At 33.9% G+C, this 26167-nt stretch overlaps 3 protein-coding genes and 2 pseudogenes across 4 annotated transcripts; 3 read left to right on the forward strand and 2 right to left on the reverse strand.

The window, feature by feature from the left end:
* The first annotated feature begins 558 nt into the window (after window positions 1-558).
* LOC120160248 (importin subunit alpha-2-like) lies at window positions 559-4069 on the forward strand. Of its 2 annotated transcripts, none has more exons than XM_039170660.1 (11): window positions 559-905; window positions 981-1092; window positions 1174-1265; window positions 1364-1495; window positions 1801-1986; window positions 2067-2230; window positions 2311-2389; window positions 2481-2609; window positions 2714-2841; window positions 3124-3495; window positions 3590-4069. In XM_039170660.1, the coding sequence occupies exons 1-10, from the start codon at window positions 696-698 to the stop codon at window positions 3491-3493; spliced, it is 1602 nt and encodes a 533-aa protein (XP_039026591.1). In that variant the 5' UTR covers window positions 559-695; the 3' UTR covers window positions 3494-3495; window positions 3590-4069. The 2 variants fall into 2 exon arrangements, with proteins under 2 accessions (XP_039026591.1, XP_039026592.1); XM_039170661.1 differs by having other exon boundaries at window positions 996-1092; window positions 3590-4068.
* A 672-nt stretch (window positions 4070-4741) lies between these two features.
* Window positions 4742-5875, forward strand: LOC120160752 (GATA transcription factor 15-like). The gene is made up of 3 exons (XM_039171102.1): window positions 4742-5222; window positions 5316-5474; window positions 5575-5875. The coding sequence occupies exons 1-3, from the start codon at window positions 5202-5204 to the stop codon at window positions 5839-5841; spliced, it is 447 nt and encodes a 148-aa protein (XP_039027033.1). The 5' UTR covers window positions 4742-5201; the 3' UTR covers window positions 5842-5875.
* A 416-nt stretch (window positions 5876-6291) lies between these two features.
* Window positions 6292-10146, reverse strand: LOC120160751 (annotated as a pseudogene).
* Window positions 10147-12993: 2847 nt separating this feature from the next.
* On the reverse strand, window positions 12994-14679 carry LOC120160539 (pre-mRNA-splicing factor cwf23-like). Its single transcript, XM_039170948.1, has 4 exons — window positions 14365-14679; window positions 14148-14199; window positions 13966-14033; window positions 12994-13518 (listed from the first exon to the last, which is right to left on the reverse strand). The coding sequence occupies exons 1-4, from the start codon at window positions 14518-14520 to the stop codon at window positions 12994-12996; spliced, it is 801 nt and encodes a 266-aa protein (XP_039026879.1). The 5' UTR covers window positions 14521-14679.
* A 5990-nt stretch (window positions 14680-20669) lies between these two features.
* On the forward strand, window positions 20670-25495 carry LOC120160679 (annotated as a pseudogene).
* The last annotated feature ends 672 nt before the right edge of the window (window positions 25496-26167 follow it).

Genomic DNA, 26167 nt, shown 5'->3' on the forward strand with positions numbered 1-26167 from the left:
TAATCTATCTTTTACTATCGTCGAAACTACTATTTTAAATGTTTTTTTAACCCCTCTAGACAATAATAAACTTGTCTCAACATCTTCTATCATTCTATTGATTTAGATTTTATTAAGATATTTTCAAATGTTATATAATTAAACACACAAGAATTCATCATTTTGGGAGGTTTTAGATTTTCCTAAATAAAAAAATTCATCTTTTTATTATTTTATCGATTTAGATCTAACTAAATATCGATAAATTAGTCTCAACATCTTTTACCATTAATCACCAAATTACATATTATTATCATTTTGGAGATATTAATTAATACTATTATAAAACGTATATGAGCAAATTTCATCAGACTACAATAGAGTGATTAAATATTGAAATTGGACATAGTGGAGTGACTAAAGTCAGAATTAGACTAAAATCATATACTAATCTTATTTTTTTAGACCAAACTGAATCGCGAAATCCACTCAACAAGATAATGTTTTTAAATAAATATTTAAAAGAGAAAATTACCCATTCGTCCCTCTTAGTAGTCCTTTGATGCCCTTTCACCCTTTTCGCTTTAAACTTTAAAAACTCCTCTGCAAAGAAAAGTCTCTCAATTCCTGTTTTGTTCACTTCATTCGATCCTTTATTAAAATCTCCATCTCCAACTTTGTATTTCCCTAGGGTTTTCTAAGTCAAAGCAGCCGCCATGTCGCTGAGACCGAGCACGAGAACCGAGGCCCGCCGCAACCGCTATAAGGTGGGGGTTGACGCGGAGGAGGGCCGTCGTAGGAGGGAAGACAACATGGTGGAGATCCGGAAAAGTAAGCGGGAGGAGAGTTTACTGAAGAAGCGCCGGGAAGGCCTCCAAGCTCAACAATTCGCTTATTCTCTCCACTCCTCTAACGTCGAAAAGAAGGTAAAATAGAATCACTACCGCGTTACCAAAATCTTTAATTTATGGCTTTTAAAATTTGAAATATATGTTATTTAGGGCTTATTATTGCAGTTAGAGAATATTCCTTCAATGGTTGCTGGTGTTTGGTCTGATAATGGCGATGACCAGCTAGAGGCGACTACTCAGTTTCGGAAATTGCTTTCAATCGGTACTGTTTTCATGCATTTCACTTTGTATTTTCTTTTAATTTATATACTATTTTCTTGAAGATTTTTCCTCTTCTAAACAGAGCGAAGTCCACCTATTGATGTAGTTATACAATCCGGCGTCGTTCCCCGTTTTGTTGAGGTTCTTACGAGGGAAGACTTTCCACAGCTTCAGGTATTAGTTATTGACTAATGACTACTAATACCGATTTTTCAAGAATTATGAGTTTAGTTTATATGCTAATTTTGGTGGTATTTTTTTGAAATATGTAGTTTGAGGCTGCTTGGACGCTTACAAATATTGCTTCTGGAACCTCAGAGAATACAAAGGTTGTTATTGATCATGGGGCTGTTCCCATTTTTGTTAAGCTTCTTTCTTCACCAAGTGATGATGTCCGCGAGCAGGTATGTCTAAAAAACTATACCCTTTAAGTGTGAGACTTGAAATTATGGGATCACTGGAACCTCAGAGAATACCAAAAAAAAATGCGTGTTTTGTAGATAAACTGGATCAACGTTAGAGTTTGCTATACACACGTGACACATATAAACTTTTAAAAACACATACATCTAGAGATTGTATTTTATTTCACTTGGTGGAACTTTTTTTGTGCCTTGTGCCCCTGATAACGCTGTCTTGGATGATTGCTTTTTAACCAGTGAGGAGAATATAGAACTCTGTACTGAGTAATTTGTTTGTTTATGTGTAGGCTGTGTGGGCATTGGGTAATATTGCTGGTGATTCCCCTAGATGTCGTGATCTTGTTCTCGGTCATGGAGCTTTGATGCCACTTTTAGCTCAGCTAAATGAACATGCTAAGCTGTCAATGCTGAGAAATGCAACTTGGACATTATCAAATTTCTGCAGGGGCAAGCCACAGCCCCCATTTGATCAGGTTTTCATCTTTTTCTTTGCATTATTCCTTTTCTTTTAACTGAGCTTTCATTGAGCAAATATTGGCAATCTGTTGGCTAGGTGAGACCAGCTCTACCTGCGCTTGAACGTCTTGTTCATTCAAATGATGAAGAAGTTCTGACTGATGCCTGTTGGGCTCTCTCTTATCTGTCTGATGGTACTAATGACAAAATTCAAGCTGTGATTGAATCAGGGGTTTGCCCACGTCTTGTTGAGCTCCTGCGGTAAGTAGAATACCTAAAAACATCTTTGGTTGTTTTCACATTTCTGTTAACGTGATGGCTTACACTTGTTTTTTTAGCAGTAATCCATCTCCTTCAGTGCTCATTCCGGCGCTTCGTACTGTTGGAAATATTGTGACTGGAGATGATTTCCAGACTCAGGTATGGGTTAGAATTTCTCATTTTTAGTCCTGCACCCATTGGTTTTTGTTTTATTTTGATTTGTCTTGATTTTTGCTGCCTTTTGTTTTAGTACATTATTGAGCACGGTGCATTAACATGCCTTATGAGCCTATTGAGCTATAATCATAATAAGAGTATAAAGAAGGAAGCTTGCTGGACCATCTCAAACATTACAGCTGGAAATAAGGAGCAGATTCAGGTGAGTAAATCACAGGAAATTTTGCTTCAAGCATTTAAAGAGAGAGTTGTTTTGTTACTGGATTTTTTTTATTGTTTCATGCTTATTATACTTTAATTATGTAGGCTGTGATCAATGCTGGAGTAATTGAGCAACTGGTTAACCTACTTCTAAATGCTGAATTTGATATAAAGAAAGAAGCAGCATGGGCAACTTCAAATGCTACTTCGGGTGGTACTCATGAGCAAATCAAGTATGTAAATTTGTTTGTTGTTTCTTTTTGTCTTGTTGAACATAAATTCTTTTCTTTCCGTTGTTTCCTATGATTCCCCAAGTCTTAGTTTTCCTCAATTGCACCTATATCTAATGCATATTCGGATATGTGTGTGATTCTCCAATTACTTGTGTTGTGTTGGGCCCATATCCTTATGGCTGTACCTGATAGTCATCCCGAATCTGTGTAATATAGGCTGTTTCCTTAGTCCCATTGCCATATAACTGAGAACAAAACCATTCTTCTTATGTGGATATGTAGGTACATGGTCAGTCAAGGCTGCATAAAACCACTGTGTGATCTTCTTGCATGCCCTGATCCTAGAATTATAATGGTCTGTCTGGAAGGATTGGAGAACTTTTTGAAGGTTGGTGAAGCTGAGAGGGCCTCGGGTTCTGTAGAGTTTAACCATTGTGCCCAAGTGGTAGAAGATGCCGAGGGTTTGGAAAAGATCGAAAACCTACAGACTTATGATAATAGCGAGATATATGAGAAGGCTGTCAAGATTCTTGAGACTTACTGGTTGGAGGAGGATGAGGAGACACTACCTCCCGGTGACGGTACCCAACAAGCTTTCCAGTTTGGGGAGAATGAACTTCAAGTTCCATCTGATGGATTCAATTTCAGTTGAAGGTTTGTCTAGTTAATACTTAATTTCATTATTCTTTTGCCGGACTTAGTGAAGTTAATCGTCAATTGTATTTGATCAAGTTTACTGAAATTGCAGGGCTTCATAGAAAACACAGTTCATAATGCAGGTTGACTAATACCTGGGGTGAAAGTTTGGTCAGGGGGCACTGTGATGCGTCTTGTTATTTAATAGTCTGTCCAGTGTCGAACTGTGGTGAAGAATGTGCCCGGGTTGGTCTATCGGTACTGTGTTTCCAATACTGAGGGAAATGCATACAGTTGTGACCAGAAAAGTTGTCGGCAAGGTATTTTGCTTGTCTTATACCAAAAACATGTCAAATGGTACATTGTTGCCATGGAAGTGTCCCTTAGGCTTATCCCTGTATAAACAGGGCCCTTTAACTTAAGTGGTATGCTGGTAAGTTTACAGGGTTTCAGTACTCGAGGCAGTCGTTTCAGTTGAAGGCTTATCAGTATTTAACGCCTAAAACAAGCTCTGTGTGCTCTCTCGTTCGGGCTTGATCCTGCTTGCTATGTAGTTTATGGGAAGGTGTCGATTGTGTTCCCTTTGTTATTCTGCTTATTGTTTGTTTGGATTTTAACTTCGACGTCGCTGTAGATTTTACCTAATCGTCATACGCTTGCTGTTCCATTATCCTCATATGTAATGGATCTTATCTTTCCATTCTCTTTTTGATCTAATTAGGTATTTGAACTTGATTTATTGATACCAATTAGTACTTAAATTTCACTCTCTGATCTAAATTGCTGTTTAAAGTAAATGAAATATTCACACTAATTTGAACTATAAAGTTAAATTTAGGTGTCATTTTGAATCATGAAGTTAAATTTAAGTACTTAATTGGACAAAAAAGTTTAAATACCAAACTAAACATTAAGATCAAGTTTAGATATCTATTTGGCAAAAAATATAAAATATTTAATTATAACTTAAGCTAAGTTCAAGCACAAAAATGTATATTTATCCAATAAATATACAAATTGAATGTAAAATCAATCAAACTATTTTTTTATTATTATTAATTTGAAGTAAGTACAAGGTAATATCTGTTTAAAGATAACTTAAAAATAATTTTAAATTATTTGATATTAAACGTTTATACCTATGATATTTTTAATGTTCGAATCCAAAATTTCAAAGAATAATAACAATTCATTTACCATTAAAATTGTTCGGTTCTTACAAAAAAATGGCGCCTCTTTTTTGTTGATTTAAGGAAAGCTCTTCGTTTTGGTAGATTTGGCGGGTGGCAAAATGGGATAAAACTAAATCCATCAATGGCGTTTCAGTCATTTTACAGCCAATGATCTAGGGTTTCGCGTCCCGTTTATAAGGAGTTTTCTAGATCCGCCTACGTTCGGTGTTTTATGTCGGTTTGATTCGCTTTGTCGATTTTAACATTTTCCTTCCCTTTCTTTCGTTTTCTCTCGAGAGAAAACTAAGAGTCTCCCACTCTGCCTTTGATCAACCCAAAACATAGCCACCCACCAAAGTCTCCATTTCAGTTCTGCATTAACTACATTGCTTTGATCTCTTTTCCTTTGTTCTTAGTTGTTTTTTAAAATCAATTTTCCCATCTGGGTTTTCCATATTTTGATCTATTTTCACTTAAAACTTCACTACCCATTTGAGATTTATTTGTTATACAACTTGGGTTGGTTTCAGATCTTTGAAAAACCAAGTAATCATGCTGGATCCAAGCGAAAAAGTTAGTGATCATCAATGTTCTTCATTTGATCATAAGCGTAACTTCCCATTTTCTCTTACAGCTGATTCACTTGCTTTTATTTTTCTACTGCAGGGATCAGATTCTGAAGATCAAAGTAATGAACACCCAGAAATGATTTCACCAAAGGGATCTCGAAATCAAAGCGTCTTCAATGAACAAATCAAGAAAACTTGTGCTGATTGCGGTACTTCCAAAACCCCTCTCTGGAGAGGCGGCCCAGCTGGTCCGAAAGTATCAATCGTTTTCCATTTCAACATTTTTTTCATCTGTAATCTGTAATCTTTGATTTTTGTTTTGTTTTTTGTTTAATATTTGAATATCAATTTTGCAGTCATTATGCAATGCATGTGGGATCAGAAGCAGGAAGAAGAGGAGAACAATCATAATAGGGTTAAAGAAGGGAGAGGAGAGGAAATCAATGAAATCATCAAATAATCCCAGAAATTTAGGGAGCAACTTGAAGCAAAGATTGATGTTACTGGGAAGAGAAGTTTTGATGCGAAGATCAACGGTTGAGAATCGAAGCAGAAAATTGGGTGAAGAAGAACAAGCTGCTGTTCTTTTAATGGCTCTCTCTTATGGTTATGTTTATGCTTAATCTATTCTTTTAGGGCTACACACTAGGATCTTCCATGGGTATCTAACCATTATTAAGTGTAATCTCTGCTGATTTTTAAATTCTTTTAGTACAAATTGTAGTGAGAAGAAATTAAGTGTAAGAAAATTTTGAATGTTCTGTTTTTCTTAATCTAATCTTAGCAGTAATGTATGTTTATGTGATCTGATTTCTCCATTTATTAACATTTATTTTGTTTTGTTGAATGAGTGGTTTGTATAACTTGACCGAAGGGGAAAATGCTAATTTCCTACAGGAAAAGAAATGGGGTGTTGGGTTAAAGAGATGAAAATAAGTTTAAAGGGAACCCCAGAATTTTCTTTGGCGCCAAACAGCACAAAATCCGGATGTTAAGCCTTGCTTTGAGCATAGAAATTCAAGAATCTTGTGAACATCATCAGAAAACTAAATGGCTACAACGATAAGATGGTCTAATTTAACATAAAAATCAAATTATAAATGAGGATCCTATGAAAATTTACCAGGATTCAATGCCCAGACTTATGTCTGGAGCAATCAAAAATGGTATATGTACAATCAGAAATCAATTCCAAAATAAATAAAAGAGTAAATATCTTCTGATTATTAGACTTAGAAAGCCTCCAATGGCCCCTGCTGGTGTTTTAGAAACAATCCTTCACAATTCGGAATGCAGCTACAAGACGTCAACAATCACGATAAAGTTAGTTGGTCATGCCGGATTTTGCTAACGAAAACAATGAAACTTCTCGAACGGAAATCCTTTGCGTATCTGCACTAGTAGCTTTTCCATGCCCCACAGTTATCTTCCAATGGCTACTCTACTCGTCCAGCCTGATTATCCAATCATCTTGTCCTGCTATGTTGAAAAGAAACTTGCAGCATATGATACTTATAATGGAAGTTGCGGTTCTCGGAATGAAGCAAATCCGGTTCCTTTAAGAAACATGAACTTGAGGTCCCTATGATTGATTGCAAAAGAGATATTATGTACAATTGTACAACATAAATGCAATGATCATGACAAGAACTCGCGAAAGATGGGAGGTCGTCTACAATAGAATATTATACAGGGAAAACCCATCGAAGTCGAACTCATTTTCAGCGGGCTTAATGCCTTGTTGCTGCCGGAAAACCGAATTCTAAATGCAAGTGAATATCCCCATCAATAAGTAAATAATAAGGGAAAAGAACTAACCTGTTTCAGAAGAACACTCATGAGATCCTCTTGTCCAAAATGATCGATGAATAGATTGTCAGGGTTTGCATCTGCAACACTCTCGGTCTTGACCCGAATTGTATTGTCAACAGGAAGGGAGTTGAGATGCTGATTGACATTTAATGGATTCCCCGGCTCTGTACCATCTCCTGCTGAGAACAATGCCTTGCTTACATCGGCTGCACTACTGTTTTGTCCGTTCATTTGGCCTGAATAAAATCCTTGTTGAACTAAAAGCGATTTAGACAGATCAAGGTTACCTTGAAGAGAGTTTGAATACCGAGAGTCGTCAAATGTCATGTCTACATTCTGCAGCTCCCAGTTTTGGTGTTTATGTTGATTCAAGTCATTAAATATATCATAACTTGGCATGAATCTCCGAGTTAAAATCTTCCTGAAAAGTCCCTTTCGATATGCGACCATACATCCCCGGTGTACTTCCAAAGGGGAAACTATTACCAGGCAGTTCTGAAGCATGATTCATGGGGAATTTCAACATCGAGGAGGTCTGCGGAACTGGATTATAACCAGGGGCTCGGATGTTTTCTCCAATACCATTTTGTGTGGAGACATTGGCAGCAATTCCATTTGATATAATGGGCTGCCTCACGGATAACGGAAGTCTGGGAGCATGAGCATGAGCATGAGCAAACTGTGCCTGACCCATCGGAATCAATAGCGAACTATTTTGGCTACTTTGCACACCCTGGGAAGCGACTTTCATATTTATCAATGACGAGTTATTATGGCTACTTTGAACATCATGGGAAGTAACTTGCATATTTATGTTTCCTATTGATTGTGAAGTGGTAAGCTGCTTGTGCCCCATAGTCGTCGGAATTCCACGAAGTAAATTTATTTGCTTAGTATTATACATAAGTTGTTGCTGCCCTTCTCCAAATCTTAACTTCGGATTATCAAAGCTAAAAATGTTTCTTTGATCAACAAGGGGCATAGGTACGCTCAATTTAGCGGTTGACTGACCAAGCGCATCAGCTTGGAGTGTGGCGAGACATTGAGCAGGAAGTTGACCACCAGCAGCAAGAGCTTGAAGGTCAAGCCCATTGACTGAAGATAGAGGACCACAAATTTCTTCTTGGGGATTCATAAAAGAAGTATTCAGAATACTCGGGTGCGGCGATACCCCACTCAGGCTTCGAAGATACAAGCGATATTTCTGATCACAAAAATAATGAAGCCTTTATCATCAAAGAACCAAACAAAAATTCCGATTTCCGATAATTATTTATATGCAAATGTAGTCGAGTACAAAGTTTGCTTATTTATTGAACATGTATCGTACCTGAAGATGGCTGGCAACATTTTCTCTGGCCAGGCCAGGAACATTCATCAACTCCAAAATTTTCTTTGGGACAGCCTCTGAAGAAGAAGATCAAACACAACAGAGTTAACGAAAACACCAAATATGAATGAATAGAAACACCAAAACATCAACAGGCAGATAGTTGTGGTTGAAGTTAGTTTAAAACATATCCGTAATCTTGAGTTTATATAAACAGCAATGTGATACGACATTGATAATTGAATATGTCACTTAGATTTGATCCATGCCAACCAAGGGTAGGCACTTCGACTCAGATTCTCGAGGTATTTTCCAAAATGAGCATACCTGTATTTGACACTTAGACCCGAGTCCAAGTAACATGATGCAAAAGTACAAGAGTTTCACCAGTGTAAAATAAACACTATCACTATATGCATGCTACTGTGACGAAAAGATGGAGCAATCAGCAAGTAAACATCAGCAAAATGAAAGAAATAGGTAAAAGACTCGTACTGTCAATGCCTAGTTGATTAACTGCTGCAACAAACTGTTGATGGAGCTCAACCGACCAGACAACCCTCGGCTTCTTCAGTGAGGATGTATCATCTCTATCATCGGTTTCTTCCTCGTCATCCTTCCTCTTTTTTGAGCTTTTCCAATTTCCTTCGTTAGCCGAGGATGAGTATTCCGCCTCTTCAGATTGTTTTTTGCTGCCGATCTCCTTCTTCTACACTTCCCGACTGCTCCAAGTATATCCACCCGTTCTTCCTCTACCGAATGACATGCTGCCATATGTTCTTCAGCGCCTCAATACGAACTGGTTTGATTAGGTAATCACAGGCACCGTGGGTAACACCCTTCATAACAACATGTTTTCCATCGTCTGCCGACATCACTGAAGAAAATACAAGTAGAAGATATTAGGACGGAACATACTCCAAACCTGATGAAATCCTCGATCCATGGCAACTAAATCCATGTCAAACATAGAGGATAAGAGTGCTTACTGATGACAGGGAGATCCATCTCCAAACCAATATGCTCAAGAAGTTTGAATCCGTCCATGTCCGGCATATGAACATCGCTGATAACAATATCGAACACATTTTTGTTCTCTCGTAGGATAGACAATGCCGTCTCTGCTTGACTGCATTTGGTAACTGAAAAATAGTACAAATCACACCAATCATCCATCAAATTAAATGAATTTCAACTTCTTAGCTCCAAATAATGCGAATCCGCAATAATAAAAGGACTCCCTAATGTTTTTTATGCACAAATTAAAGTAATGATCGTCGACAATTCACGTAAACAATATACCATTGAAAATCCATACCAGAAACATAAAATTAGTATATTAAACACCGAAATCAGTAATCAAAACGAATAATTAAACCCCTAGAAAGAAATTTGGGATTTCACCTTCATATGAACAAGTTCTTAGCATCTTTTCCAAGATTATGAGACATGTTGGATCATCGTCAACAACAAGCACACGCAGACCAGCAGGGAACTGATATGGGACTGAATCTACTGCTTTCCAAGCATCACTCGAGTTAGCAGTCGACATGGATCCTTTTCCACCACTTGAAAACCAGATCCGAAACCAGAAAACAAGGGGAAATTTTGCAGAAAGATGTTCGGTTTCACATGCTTAAACTTCAACTAACTCGACAAGCATCCAAAAAGAACAAAAGATTGATACTTGATACCCAGAGTTGAAAATTCAAAGAAACCCAAGTTGATATAAGGTAAAAACTGAAACAAAAACAGAAAAATTCTGGATTATTGGAATAGATAATTCATTCAAGTTGAAGTTCACTCGAGCTTTCTTTCCCCATTAAATAAAATTTAATTTAATAAATAATTGTGGACTTTCTTGTATTTTTTTATTCAAAAGTGGGTCAGTCCTATACAAGTGTGGATCCAGCTCACATTTAAAGTCGGCGGACTCCAAACATCCAAGCGTATTATCTTAATCAATAACTAATGAATAATTAGTATGGTTATTAATGAGATTGGTTTGTGATAAGTATCTTAATATTATTTAAGTAAAGTTCTAAGTTCAAATTTTTATATGTTCTAAGTTCAAATTTTTATATGTGCATAAAATCTTTATTGAACTCACCTACCAAATCAGGTTGGTCTGGACAGGGAAAAAATTAGGGATGGTTTGCCTCAAATTTAATGAGTTTTAATCTGATTATATATATATATTTTTAAAATTTGATTTTTGATCTAGTCTATTTTAGATTTCAAATAAAGTTTGAGTTATAAAATAAGACTTGAATAACTCAAATTTTTTAGTAATAATATATTTGTTTTCAAGTTTAACTCTAATCCCTCAATTATGCATGACATATGTATATAACATATGAAGAAATATATATGTATATCGTATTGGTTATAGAAAGTCGTTTAAATTAGAATCAATTAATACCATAACATCATACATATTTATAATTAAATTTAAACGAAAACTGGAACAACTCAACTCACATTTCATAAACTTGATTCGACTTAAAAAAAATTCAAATAAAATTTGAGTTATAGACTAGGACACATAAACTCGAGTAACTCAATATTTTTTACCTAATTCAACTCAATCGTATTTTTAACCGAAAAGATAAAATAGTTAACATGTTACTATTTTTTATTAATTGATTTTATTTGGTAAAAATAAATAAATATTAGGAGAACTTAAAAAGATGACAAAAGTTAAAAGGTTAAAGGCATAATGCTAAAATTAGTCCCTAACATTTACTAAAATGATCATTTTAGCCCATAGTCCCTTTTTGAAGTATTTTGGCCACCAACATTTCATCTTGAGGCAAAAAGCCCCCTCTATAGATGGAAATCGTTAGTTAACACACAACTAATGCTCCAAATTAGGGGCTTTTTCACCCAAAATGAAATGTCCAGGGCTAAAATAACATTCAATAGATGTTGGGTACTAATTTTGACATTATGCCAAGGCTAAAATATTGTTTTGAAAAGTTAAGGACTGAAAATGTCATTAGACCATAATTTTACCGAAATCATACGGACCCATATAATTGATTTACAAGTGTCCACGTCAGCCGAGAGGCAGTTAGAGAACGTGACGTGTCGAGGTACCCATGGTGGGTCCTTTCATCAACCATAGTAGAGCAATAAAAAGACAAAAAGAAAATTATTGAAATTTTTAGGGTAAACTATATTGGTAGGTATTGTACTTTTAGGGTGCTTTCATTTTATCACAAAAATTTTAAAAATTACATTATAACTATTCAACTTTTAATTTACTTTTATTACTGTCAATGTCGTTACAAAATGTTGACATGAAGTCTTCTTCCTCAAAAAATTATATTTCTCCAAGTTAGCAAAAGTTATGAAAGTTGAGTTTCTGATAAATAGAGTGGTCGTTTGTCCTTCTGTCGAGAGTCTCAGGGTTGTTCAAAAAATATTGTAATTGTTAATTGGTATAACCATTAAATTTAGTAGGTTAATTAATCAAATCGTTAATGTCAACGATTTTGATTAATTGAACCACTAAAAATAATAATTAACGGTTCAGGTTACGGTTACGAATTTTGATAAATAGTTAACCAATAATAAATTAGATTTATAATTTAATATATATTTGTATTTTTTATTTCTTTGAAAATACATAAGCATACTTACACTTATATAATTATATGTTTATTGTTAAGTACCAAGATATTGAGACATGTACATAATTACATTGGTGTAAGTATATGTTAAATATTACACCTTTTTGTAGTATGAATTATGAAACTTTAAAACATTCATGTTGTGTTATTTTCGAAAAATAATTGTGAAAATATGCATAGTTGCATAAGATTCGGATTCGACAAATTCTGACTTAGTTTTATAAGATCAATATTTTAAAAGGAAAATTAAGTTTGAGTTGGGCCGAATTCAGGATTAAGGTGAAAAATATTGATTCAATTTAAAAATAATATAATTATCTCTTATATATATGAGGATAATTATAATAATACTTATCTCTCTATTTTATCTAATAAAGTTAGAATATTATATATGTGAACTTTTATCTCACAAATCACATCGGATTTCATGTCAATTAAAGTCGCTTTAAACTCAAAAAAGATCAAGTGACATGAGAAATTGAATATTCTAACTGATCGAACAAAAATTCATCTCAACCTATATCCATCCCTATATACATTTGCATAGTGCCTTTGCATATCATCATTGTTGCTTTACAAAAGACACTAAATTAATATCAAATTGGGGTAAGATTAATGAAGACTATACACTTTTCTTTTGTCTTGAACGGGGTTATAAATGAGTTGTTATATAGATACAAAACGACATCGTTTGGTAAAAAAATTATTTTTTAAAACGGTTTCATTTTTACGCCTTTAACTATTTACGATAGGGTGACAAAAAATCAAATGTATTAAGTTCAATGAAGAAATTGAAAATTTTTAAAGCTTAGTGAGCAACATAAGAGAAATAGTAAAGTTCAGTGATGAAATTTGTAATTTACCCAGAAAAAACATTAGGGGTGAAAGTGAGAAAAATGGCTAGGGATGAAAACTAACAGTTTACAGTAAAGCCCCTCAAGCCAAATTCCTTGAGAAAACCAAAAGCAGCCCCTAAAGAATGATTCATGAATGAAATACTACCAAATTTGGTTCTTCAAAACTCCCTTAAAACTTGCCTTTTCCGATTCATTCCCAAAGATTGGGGAATCATAATCCCCTCTTCTTCTCCCCTTCAAACTCCCTCTTTTAAAGAGCATAAACCTTTCATCTTCCCTATAAACATCATTCCTCAAATGTGGATAGCCATGGATTACATACTCTGAAGGCTCAAAAATTGGGGTTTCTCTTTGAACCATATGGTTCATCTCATTGAGCTTGTTTGATGGATTGAACAACGGAGATTCCCTCCTGTTTACCTTCAAGCAGTGTTCTATGACTCTGATTTCCTCTTTCAGTCTGTTCCTTATCTCTCTCAGAATCTGCAGAGATCTCTCAGGTTTTGAACAATTCATGGGATCCTGAGCTTTGGGTTTTGATGAATGTTGTGAAATATTGTTGTCTGGATTCGAATACGGGATCGTATTGCATTCGATACAGAAGTGTTTCCTCCTCTCTGAGTTGAAAGCTCTTCTCTTTACATTGTCTGATAGACATGAATATGCCTGCAAGTGAAACGTTTTCCATTATGAAAACCATATTGTGTATTTGTGTTACACCTGCTTCCTGGTCTAATCATAGTTTTGGTCCTTCCACTAGCAAAATCCAGGATTCAATCCCTCTCTTTCCTTTATCATCATAAGATTAGGGAGTGATGGGCGACAATCATGATTACATAGATTAATCCTTCTAACTATTTACTAAATATATAATTATGATAAAAGCGATACGATCGAAAATATACATAATTACAATTAGAGATGAATTGAAAAGATGTTAGAGGTAAGATCACACCCATGATATAAAATTTTATTTTACTTTCTTATACTTTAGGTAATAATATGTACTTATATCATGTTAACTACAATTTGTTGAAATCTACCAAGCAGTCTAATCCAACCCAACTTCCAATGCCACCAAAATGAACAAAAAGGCCATTAAAGTAATCTAACCTCTGATACAAGCTTGAAGGCAACCTCAGCTTTTGAATGCTTATTCTTATCTGGGTGAAGCTGCAAAGCTGCAAACAAAAACCAAAAACCAAAAGCACCCCTTTTTCAATAATTCAATGACGAATATATATACATGTAAGTTCTGCAAAATTTTCAATTTCTGACATTAAATAATAGCCTACCAAGTTTATGATAACGCCTTTTGATAAGCTCTAATCCAGCATCTTCTGCAACCTGCAATGGAAAGATCACGAGTCAAATGAAAAAAAGGTTGAATTCTTTGGTACAATTTATAGGCGTAGGAGATGGAAGTTCGCACGGTGGTGCTGAGAGCTGGCAATGCAAAAGTCTATGATCAAAAGATTAAAAAGCCTTGAAAAGGAAAACGAAGAGACATACTCCCAAGAGACGATACCAGTCGATGAAACGTGACTTTACAAGGTGTTTGATACGGTGCCTGTGAGAACATGCAATGGGGGTGTTCACCATGGAACAAATTTCCAGGACTAGCCGTGACTTTCCATCTGATAATGATTCAAACCCAATTCTCCCCATTGCTTGGATTTGAAGATTAAAATGAAAAAAACGGGGTCTTAGCCTAAGAATTGATGGATTAAACCATGGGGATGAGAGAAGAAATGATGTAAATTGAGAGGTGGAGCGGTTAAGAAGTTTATTTGAAAGTGGATCAGTTGGTGGGAAGAAGAAGAGTATTGTTGGCTAATTAAATTAAAGTTTAAAAATGATTTTTTAGGGATTTTAGCAAATTTTCTAATTGCTATGTTTGATATTTTTTTAAGGATTTAAAATATTTTAAATTAAATTTGGGGTTTGAATTTAAATCACTTTTGCAGTTAAAAAATTGAATATAATTCTTAGATTAGATTTTTCTAAATTCTAAAACTGAGATTTTTGGATAACTGAAAATCCTTTCATTGATTACCATATTCAAATTAAATTTATTTCTTTTTTGAATTAATCATTAGTATCCGATCTATTAATCGATTAATTTAAATCAGATATTACAAATGTGAAAGCGACCCCTTCAATCCATTTTGCTCTATTCGCAAACGTCAAGTTTTAAATTTCTGACATTACTTAAGAAATCTAGTGCATCATCTTACTATAACAACTAATTGATGATAACTTAAATTTATTTTATAATATTAAAAAGTTAATTCATATAATATTTGTAAATTATTCAGATCTTAAATCTTTAAATTGAAAAATAATTTAAGTTTAAATATATATTTTTTAATGTCATATTAATAATTATATCAATGGAATTAAGATTTAATTAATTTTTAAATATTCTTTTTTAAATTTACAAATTATTCATAAAATAATACATTTTCTTTATCTCTTTTTGACATATGGAATGAGTAATAAGTTTCAACAGGTTAACATTAAAAGAGTATTGAATTCATTCACATTAACTTGGAGCGTCGAACCAATGTGACCCACTCAAATAGTAACTAGTCGGAAACCCCGACGGTGAAAATAAAGGTTTCAAAAGAACAGTTGAAAGAGATATTTAGCGTTTAAAAATTTATTTCTCAAATAAATATCCGAACTATATCATTTTTTCTGAATAAATACTTACAATAATTTTTAGATCATCTAGAGGTTTAATATTACAAACGCTACCGTTTTAGGTGTTCAGGCCATCAACGATTTTAATTCCCTCCATTAAGTAAGACATATCACAATATGCTAATGTGTATGTATTTGACCGCTAGGGTCAAGTGGCAAGTAGAGATGAGCGTGGGTCGGGTTTGATTTTCGGTCAATCTCACCCGACCCAAAAATTATACATCATCCACTCGAATTCAACCTGACCCGAAAAATATACACCTTCCACCCGACCTGAATCAGACTTGACTTTTTGAGATATAATCTGAACCTGATCAAACCCGACCTGAAATAATAAATATTATTTTTATTCAATAAAATAGAGAATTAATTGAAAAAAATATATATAGGGACATTATTATAATCATCCCTAAATAAAAAGATAAAATTATATATTTTTCTTGAATTGGATCAGGTCGGATATTTTTACCTTAAACTTGTACCTGATCCGACTCAAACAAAACCTTTAAAAAAACCGACCCGATCTCAATCTTTTTAAAAAATCTGACGTAACTCGATCGAATCTAATCAAATAATATCCTGTCGAATTCAGATATCATGTCTATCCCTAATGGCAAGTGCATCCACCCGGCAGTGATATATTATATATGAACTAAGCCAAAGCAAACTACTGCTTCAATTTTCTTTTTTGTGATGTATTGTTTTATGTGTTACACGAGATTAAGAGTTTGGGTAGATATCAACATAGGCTTTAGTCGGGATCGACTAAATTTGGAGACAATTGGGAAATGAAAGCAAAAGAGGCGCTCGATATAAGTTCATCTCAAGCGGCATCAAGCGGCTCTGACTCTAGCTCCACCTTAGGACGATGATGTTCTACATGACGTTGATGATCCCATGAATCGCATTCCTAACGAGCCTCCTAGCACTGGTGGTGAGGTGCCCCTTACCTCCAGTCCATGATGAAGACATTGGACTTGAGGTTTATCTCTATAAAGTCTCACTTTACTGCTTTGGGAATTTAGGTGTTCGAGATCGCCTCTCAACAGTTGGCACTGCAAGCGATGCATATGGATTCCTGATGAGACATCTTTGCTTGATTCGACGTGGTGACGAATAGGCTTGACACTCTTTCTCGAGACTTTGCTTCTTTCCGCGTACCTCCTTCAGATCCTGATCCTCCGTCAGGTGCATGATGATTTTTCTTTGCTAGTTGTTTTTCCATTGATGTTGCATGACACACTTTGAACTTACATTTTCATTTGAATTTTTAGACTTTGATATTTTGGATTTAGTCTTTATTTTATGCTTTGGATGGTCTGTTATATGTTTCTGTTTATAATATTTCGCATATCTTCAGCCATGTTTTCTTTTATTGTGACCATGCCCATTGCATATGGATATTAATTATGTTGACTAACTTGTTTGGCCCAAATGATCTTCACATATTTGTTATTTATTTTGTTTATTCTGAAATTTGTCTTTTTGATTTAATAAAAAGGGGGGAGAAATGTTAGAGTAAGGGGATTATTTTTTTTCAATAAAATTTTAAAATTCTAAAATGTTTTGTTATATATATAAAAAAAGAGATTGTTGAAAACAATTTGATATTTTGATATACCAAAAATTGTTAAATAGGTTTTTTACAAATTTTAAGATTATATTCGATTCAGTCATTCGAATATATAAATTATACTTTAAAGTTAAAAAGTCAATTTTACTCCTCAGTCTATTGAAAAATTGAGTCCTATACAGGAAATATTTTTGAAATAATTTTTACTAAGGGTTTCGAACTTCAATCGAGTCAAAAATGATTTTTAAGCATAGTAGTACCGATACTACTAGAACAATACCGATACTGTTCAAAAAGTATCGATACATATATCGATGCTGAAGTCCAAAATGATGAAGTAGTATCGATAATGCTAAGGCAGTACCGATACTCTCAAAACAGAATATTAAAATGGTACCGATACAATATACATTATCAATACTACTTAATATAGTAGTACTGATACTCTTAGTGGTGGTACTGATACTACCTTTTGATTTTGAATCTGTCAAAATTTCAGTATACTAAAATGGGACTGATACTATGTAGTATCGATACTATTGAATATAGTAGTACCGATACCCTTGTGACAGTATCAATACTAGAGTTTCCCAACGGTCAAATTTTTGTATTTAATGCAGGAAGTATCGATACTGAAAGAACGAGTACTGATACTATAAACTTCTAGACAATATTTAATGCGGGAAATTACCTCCCAACGGCTCTATTCACTCACACAACAACTCAAACGATTGGAATTAAATGAGGGAGTATAAAAACAAGATCCCAAGTCATTTGTGAAGACAAGAGACAAAAGAGAAATTCATAAACAACAAATTTGAGCTAAATCAAGTCAACATTCTTCAATATTCTTTTTTACTTTCAAAGAACACTTATTGTACTCATTTGTATTCATTTCTTAAGTGCTCTTACTTATTCTTGAATTGTGTAAACTCATTCATAGTGAGGATTTTATGAGTTTGCAATTTATAATTTTCTCTTTAAGAGAGTGTCTCAAGAATTTGATTTATAATTCTTGAGGGAGTTGTAAGGTTACACCTTATCCTCAAATGTAGATACAAATTAGTGAATTTATGGAAATCCTTAGTGTGGATAGCTAAGGTAGTAGGTGTAGACTTTAGTTAATAAAGTCAAACCACTCTAAATTCTTGTGTTCATTTGTTTATATTTTTTTCTCAAGATTCCACCAAAATTTTTAATTGTCAATTCACCCCCTATTTGCCAGTTCATCCATTCGATTGACTCAACAAATTCTATTTTAAAAATGGTTGAATTATAAAATAAGTACTTAAATTATACCATTTTTCACGAAAAGGGCTTACAGTATTTTTTGAATAATCCTGGTGCCTAACGTTACAAACATTATCACTTTAAGTGTCCTGGCTATAACTGTCGTTAGCTTTTTCTGTTAAGTGACATGTGTCATATTATAGTAATTTTAATTTTTTTTCAAATTGGAAATATTATTATATTTATAAAAAGATCCTTGTTTTCTCTTAAATTGCAAAAAAAAAAAAAAATCATAAAAATCCTAAATCCTAACCCTAACCCATAGTCACCGTCATTTTCGACCACGACCACCGCCGTTGACTTAGTCCCTGCCATTGTTCTATTCATACGCCGCCTATTGGTATTCGGGATCGCTTGGGATCACGATTTTCATCATAGTGTTCACATGGTACTAAAAGTTGATTGGTCGTCGATCGACCGTTGATCGATCACAGTTTCATATGGGTATTGATTTTCGGGGGTAGGTGAGTTCGGGTGGGCTTCGTCAACGATAAAGGTTGGGCTTAAAGATTGAAATGAAGGTTTTTAATGTTTTGGGGCTATTTTGAAATTTGTGTGTGTGTTTTTTTAAATGTATATATTTTTTTAAATAAGATTTTTAGAAATACCAAACGGTGTTTACGGCTATGACACCTAAAGTGGTAATGTTTATATTGTTAGACACTGTGATCATTTAAAAAATAATGTAGACACCTACTCATGAAAAACATTATAGTTTGAACATTTATTTTATAATTAATTCTTTAAAAACTAATGAAAGAACATTCATTAATTAATATGTAAGAATATCTATGGCCTTCAAAATATATATTCATATCTATAATTCTAACGATAATAGTTATAAAAGGATATAATAGAAATATTTATAAACCATACCAAATTTGGGGCTTGAAAAATTTTAAACTCTGATCAAATCGATCATACTTTAAATAATTATTCGTAAAATATTAAAATAGTTTTACATTTATTTTAGGATGATATTGTCACGTTCGACGAGTACGGATGAACATCGTTAATGATGAACACTATTAAATTAATTTATAAAACGTTAAATTATAAAGTACTAAATGTATAATTATAAATTAGTTAAAAAACTAAATGTAATTTAATTAAAATATAATATTTATAGAACATTAGTTTTTATAATCTTATTTTTAATTATAATTAGATTAAATATTAATTTGGGAAATGTATAAACCCTAATTTATTTTAATAGCTTTGAAATTCCCGCTGCCGCCATCGTCATTGTCTTCGTCATCGCCACAGTCGTCGCCAATATCATATTTCACCGTCGACAAATGACAAAGACTAAATCGACGACAAAAGATGATACCAGTAACGGCGACGACGACGATATAGTGTCAAAGACAGTGGAGACCATAATTTCAAAACTATGAAAATAAATTATTATATTTTTTTTAAATTAATATTTGATCTAATTATAATTAAAATAAGATTTTGAAAACTAATATTTTATAAATATTATATTTTAATTAAATTATATTTAAATATTTAACTAATTTATAATTATATATTTAATATTTTATAAAATAATTTAACAATATTTATCATTAACCGTGCTCGTCTGTGCTTATCAAATGGGGCAGTATCATCTCAGCTCAAATTAAATTTTACCTTATGTGAGGTAAGTTGAGGCTCTACTGAAATGAATAAACAACCCTTCTTCTTACGGTTCATTATTATTATCATTATTAATTTAATATTTAATTTTGATAAATGGACTAAAATTATAACTATTGTTTAAATTAAAATCTAAATTTTAAAATTGGGTAATTGAATCGTTAAATTATTATTATCATTTTAATCGGATTTTTTTGTCAATTTAACGTTAAATGTCACCTTAAAACTATCATAGAACATACTAAAAACCCGCGAATAAGAATAGTCCTATCAATTTTTAAGGATAAAATATATCATATGTCGCTAAACTATGCTTAAATAATAAGAATAGTCTTAACAAAGTAATAATTAAATTTATCGAACTATTACAAACTACTCACTATAAAGCTATAATAATTTTGAGAAATTTAATGATCACTTGTAATAATACGATAAGATTTAAGTGATTAGATACGATCATTTTAGCATAGTTTAGTGATCTCTAATGTATTTTACCTAATATTTAATGACACAATCTATTTTTTACACGTTAGATCCAAATTATCTATAATTTTTGAAAGTTCAATCGATTTCTCAAAGAGATCTGTCGGATTAGGAAAGCCGACACGATGGCCGCCGGCACAATGGCCGCCGGCACAATGGCCGCCGGCACAATGGCGACGGCGGCGGGGGCGGCATTGATACTTTACTGCGTCTGGTTAAGGAAATCCGAAGCTAAAGGCGGCCCGGTAGCGGGAGAAGAAGATGACGATTTATCGAATTCGAGCAGATCGGTGAAGCGGAGGATAGTTAGAAGACCGGATCAAGCTCCCGCAACGTGGCTCGAAGCGATCGCCACGATATCGGAGACTCTGCGGTTTACTTACTCGGAGACTCTCGGGAAATGGCCGATCGGCGATTTGGCTTTTGGCATTAATTATCTTATGCGGAGGCAGGTTCGTAAAATGCAAGCGCACGATTTTATTTCAAGTAATGCTTTGAGACGAGGATTAAAAATTGAGTTGAAAAACTTATTATTCTTTTTGTTTTTAGGGAAATTTTCAAGTGGCAAGTGTATATGGTGGAGATAATTGTCTGGAACTCAATGGTGAAGAGATTAAAAAGGAGTTGAATAATCTGCTAAGGCTGCTAACTCTTTGTATGCTTTTCTCAAAGAAGCCATTTCCTGTGTTTTTAGACTCTGCTGGTCACTCGCAGGAAGATGTACTTCTTCATAAGCCTAAAGCTGAGGTATGTTACCTTCTTCCATCCATTTATTTATTGTTTTGACTTTATTATGTGAAAAAGGAAAACTTTTATTTGATGAATTGAACATCCCTACTAGTCTGTCAATTCTTGATCTATGAAGCATGGATCAAATAAATAAAAATTAAAGCTACTGCTTATTAAAATTAAATGAAAAGTTTGCTTTTATATTTCATAGTGTATTATTGTATATTAAATTTTTATTATTATCCTGTTCTGCTGTACGGCGTCTTAGTTTGTTAAAAGTTCTTGTTCATCAGGTCCATTATTGTGCTGTACTCGTATTTCTTGTTTGTTTTTTCACTTCCCAGTACTTAATAGATTCTATGAAGCCTTTGTCATCGAATAGTTTATTGCTTGTCTAAATATTAGTCTTCTCGATTTCTGTCACCCGGATTTGGGTAAATATCAGATATGGACATGATCATTTTTCTAGAAGTTTCTTCATATATTTGCATGATCACATCTCATATTCGACTCATGTCTTAAAGATTAGCATTTAAAAAAATTAGTATGGGTTAACATAGCTTGTGATATCAAATAGGAATACTGATTGAAGACCTTAGCTTAAGCGCAAGGGAACATTGCTAACAAGCCTTAGTTGTGGGGGAAAGAATGAGAAGACATTGTAAAAGATTATCCATTTTCATCAAACTTATGTAAAGGACCTTAAGAACCAAGGGAGCATCTCTTGTTGTTGTTGATGTAGCCTTGAGAAGTATCCACACTAATAACTATGTTGCTTTGACGCTTTAGTATATTGAAGTACCATATCCGTCACTCATATCCGATATTTATCCATACCATATGACCCTTCAAGAATCCTTTAAATGCATGAAAAACTTGGGGGAAAAAATATTAACACATCCGTGTTTGACACATACTTGTAGTTGACACTTAAATGACGCACCCCAACTTTGAGTAACAACGATTAGCATCCTCGTTTGAATTTAACATACTTGGATTTTATGTTTCCGTGGATAGTTGTGCAGTATCTGTTCTTTTAATCAGTTTCAATTAATTATGGAATAATTGTTGCAGCTCATGAAACCAGCTTTCACAATCATACGTGATAAAAAATCAAAGTGTTTCCTTCTGTTGATTCGTGGCACTCACAGCATTAAAGATACACTAACAGCAGCAACCGGTGCAGTAGTGCCTTTCCACCATTCGGTTTTAGATGATGGTGGGCTAGCAATCTTGTCTTAGGATATTCGCACTGTGGAATGGTTGCTGCAGCTCGTTGGATTGCAAAGCTCACCGCTCCTTGCCTGCTCAAGGCTCTTGGTGAATATCCTGACTACAAAGTTAAGGTAATTGCTAACTGTTTTGTTTTTAACTTTATTCAATGAATAAAAACCTGGAACCGAAGTCTAATTGGTCTAACTTTTCTTCTCAACTAGATCACGTATATTTTGTGGATGCCTAATTGTTGATTTTTTTGGTTCCTTGATGTCTGGCCTTATTGAACTTAGTTGTAGCTTCCTTATTTTTAGTTGAAATTATATATTTTTGTGACATGATGATTTGAAATATTTTGCAGGCCTATATTTACAGCTGTTTATCTTATATTTTCTTTCATTGTTAGATTGTCGGGCATTCGCTTGGAGGTGGAACAGCAGCATTGTTAACATATATTCTTCGGGAACGTAAAGAGTTTGCTTCCAGCACTTGTTTTACATTTGCTCCTGGTAAACAATTTGACGTATTAAATGTTTCATATTTAGTATAGATGTTCGTCCAACATTCATGCCCTATTCCAAGTAACATAAGCCTTTTTCTTTTAGTGAAAGGTTGTTACGGGCCAAATCTATGTTATGAACGGCCCTTAATTTGTGTTATTTAATTAAGGCTTGTGTTACTCTTTTATTTCTTTCCTTAGGTTTATTGATATGTTTTTAATTTGAGTTTATCTATTTTCTTTTCAAGAATAGCTTTCCTGTGATGAGATTGGTCCTTATTTAAAAGGACTTATGAAATAATAAAACCCTATGTCTAAATTTTATCAAAGCATTGGTTTCGAAGGCGAACATGAAGCGTGAAAATTGAGTTAACCACTTCTCTCGTATCTTGATCTTTCTAGGAGTTGTTAAAAGAGAGACCAAGATCATTTTAGTTTTAGTTTTTTTGATAAATTTCATTCTTAGATTTTTATTATTTCATATACGTCCTTTTAAATAAGGGCCCGTCTTATTTGAATAACCAATAAAAGGTTATATATATATATGTGTATATATATATTTCTTTATATTTATATGGTTGAAGAGGCTTTTTCTTTTAAAGAAATTGATTTGCACTACTTACTAAACGCTTAAAGTCTTAATGTTGCAGCTGCCTGTATGACATGGGATTTAGCAGAATCAGGCAAGCACTTCATTACAACTATCATCAATGGCTCTGATTTAGTGCCTACATTCTCTGCTGCTTCAGTTGATGACCATCGTGCTGAGGTACTTTTCATTTTCTCCTCACTGTAACAAAAATGCGAATAAATTGTTTATAATGGTTGTAATTCAGGTTGTTTCATAAAAAAAATTATGAAGTACCTGTGGCTGACACTCATGTTCAACACATAGATACAGACATATGACCTCCAAGAATTCTCCAAATACATGAAAAACCTAAAAAATCTTATCATACCTGTGTCAGACATATTTGTGTATGACGTTCACACTTCACACTTAAGTCCGAATAAGCATACTCAATTATTGTTCTTCCTCACCTCTAAAATTTGTTATCATCATGTTACAGCATCATCGTGGCTAAATGATTTGAGGGATCAAGTTGAACGAATCAGGGTTCTTAATGTTGTTTATCGTTCTGCCACTGCTTTGGGTTCACGTCTTCCCTCGATGGCTACTGCAAAAGCCAGGGTCGCTGGTGCTGGTGCTCTTCTTCGACCAGTTTCTAGCAGCACAAAGGTAAAGCCGATAACAATCTACAGCACATTTCTAGAAATGCACAGTTTTTTAGTATGGTCCGATTGTGGTTAAAGTAATGACTAAATATATTTGGTTTGATTTTCGATTTATAACTTAAAAATCACAATTTTTCAAATCAAACCAAATTTTACTTTTTTATTTGATTTTTTATAATCTGAAAATAAATATTTATTTTTAAATTAGTTAAAAGAAACTTGAAATGTTATATACAAGTATACTTCTAATTTTTTTTAAAAAAATCAATGAATCAATTCGAACCATTGCAATTAGGTTTGAGATGATTTCATGTTTTTTCTCGATAAATATATCTATTAAAACCGAACTGAACCAAATTGTGATCAACCTCTAATTTCAGTCGGTTTTTGGGTGGATTCTTCTCTTTAAAAATATAGGTTGTCATGAAAGGTGCTCAAAATGTTGCTCAAGCTGTTGTAAGAAGCCGCTCATCTCTAACTTCATGGTCTTGCATCGGTCCCCGTCGTCAGAATGTGAGCTCGGGTTTGAATGCTAAAGGGGATGACATTATCGATGCTTCAGTAGCATCCGAAAGTTCTGAAGCTCTAGTGACTGAAGTGGTCACAATAAATGAAATGCGAATCAAAGTGGAATGTAGTTCCGGTGGCGGTTCGGGCCATGATGACACCGATGAAGATGAACCCCTGATTGCTATGGATAGAGTTATTACTACATCTACCACAGATGAAATTGCAGGCGGTGAGTTGTGGTATTAACTCGAGAAAGAGCTTAAGAGGCGGGAGAGCAAAGTTGATCTTCATGCCTGCGTAGAAGAAGCTGCTGCGGCGAAATAAATTATGGAACAGGAGAATGTACTCGCAGCCGATGCTTCCTCAGGAAGTAGAAGTCCCATTTCTTCCTCAGATACCTCCGAGAACCTCCGATTCTATCCCCCAGGTAGAATTATGCATATCGTTGCCACACCTCCGTCGGATGCTGCTGACATAGATGATGACCGAAATGGTGATGGATCCGGCAGTGGTCCGGTTCGAATATACGAAACACCTAGAGAACTGTATAGTAAGATCCGGCTATCGAGAGCCATGATTAATGATCATTATATGCCAATGTATAAGAAAATGATGGAATTGTTAATTGCTGAACTTGAAAAGGATAAGGATTGTAGCTTTGATGCTTTATAAGATTGAAGGAATTACAGTGCTGATTTTCATATTTGTGTCTATTTAAGTATTTCGGTTTCGGTAGAAGTGAGATTGTAGTTTGAGCACAAAGAAATCTGAGACTTGTAAATGATAAAATCCGAAATGTAAGTGTCGATTTAATCAATTGTATCGAACTTCCGATTTCTATCCAAATTCTTTAAAGCAGAATTAGGATTCAATAGAAAGAAAATTATCAAATTCGGTTCAAATGCTTCGGTTTTAGTGAGGCAGATACTTCAATTTAGTGTTTATTATAGTCGAGTAGACTTAAAATGACATGAACTTTTGTCAAATAGCCTTCGAATGTGTTCTTATTCAAATGAAACCTTTAAATTTGATAACATTGGCCAAATCCGCCTAATAAATTTGATCAAATTGACTCCTGAAAAGTCACTTTGATATAAAAAGGTTTTAAGGGTTAATTTAACTGAATTCATCAGGTATGAACAATAGCATAACTAAAGAAATTAGAGATAAACTTGACCAATTTTATAAAATTCAAAAATCAATTTGATCCGCACGACCCAATTACCAGGGCATAGTGAGGGCCCAAAAAATCCTCAGTTCCTGTCAAAATTTATATATTCCATATAATTTTAATATAATAATATTTTGGTTTATTTAAAAAAATATTTAAATTAAAAATTACAAAAATTTATTAACTATTTAATCAAGGATAAAACTAAAAGATGATAACCCGTGTTCTCAAAATTTTTAATCTAATAATCAAACGGTTGAGA

Source organism: Hibiscus syriacus, unplaced genomic scaffold, assembly GCF_006381635.1.
Source record: "Hibiscus syriacus cultivar Baekdansim isolate YM2019G1 unplaced genomic scaffold, ASM638163v2 tig00111392_pilon, whole genome shotgun sequence".
NCBI lineage: Eukaryota > Viridiplantae > Streptophyta > Magnoliopsida > Malvales > Malvaceae > Hibiscus > Hibiscus syriacus.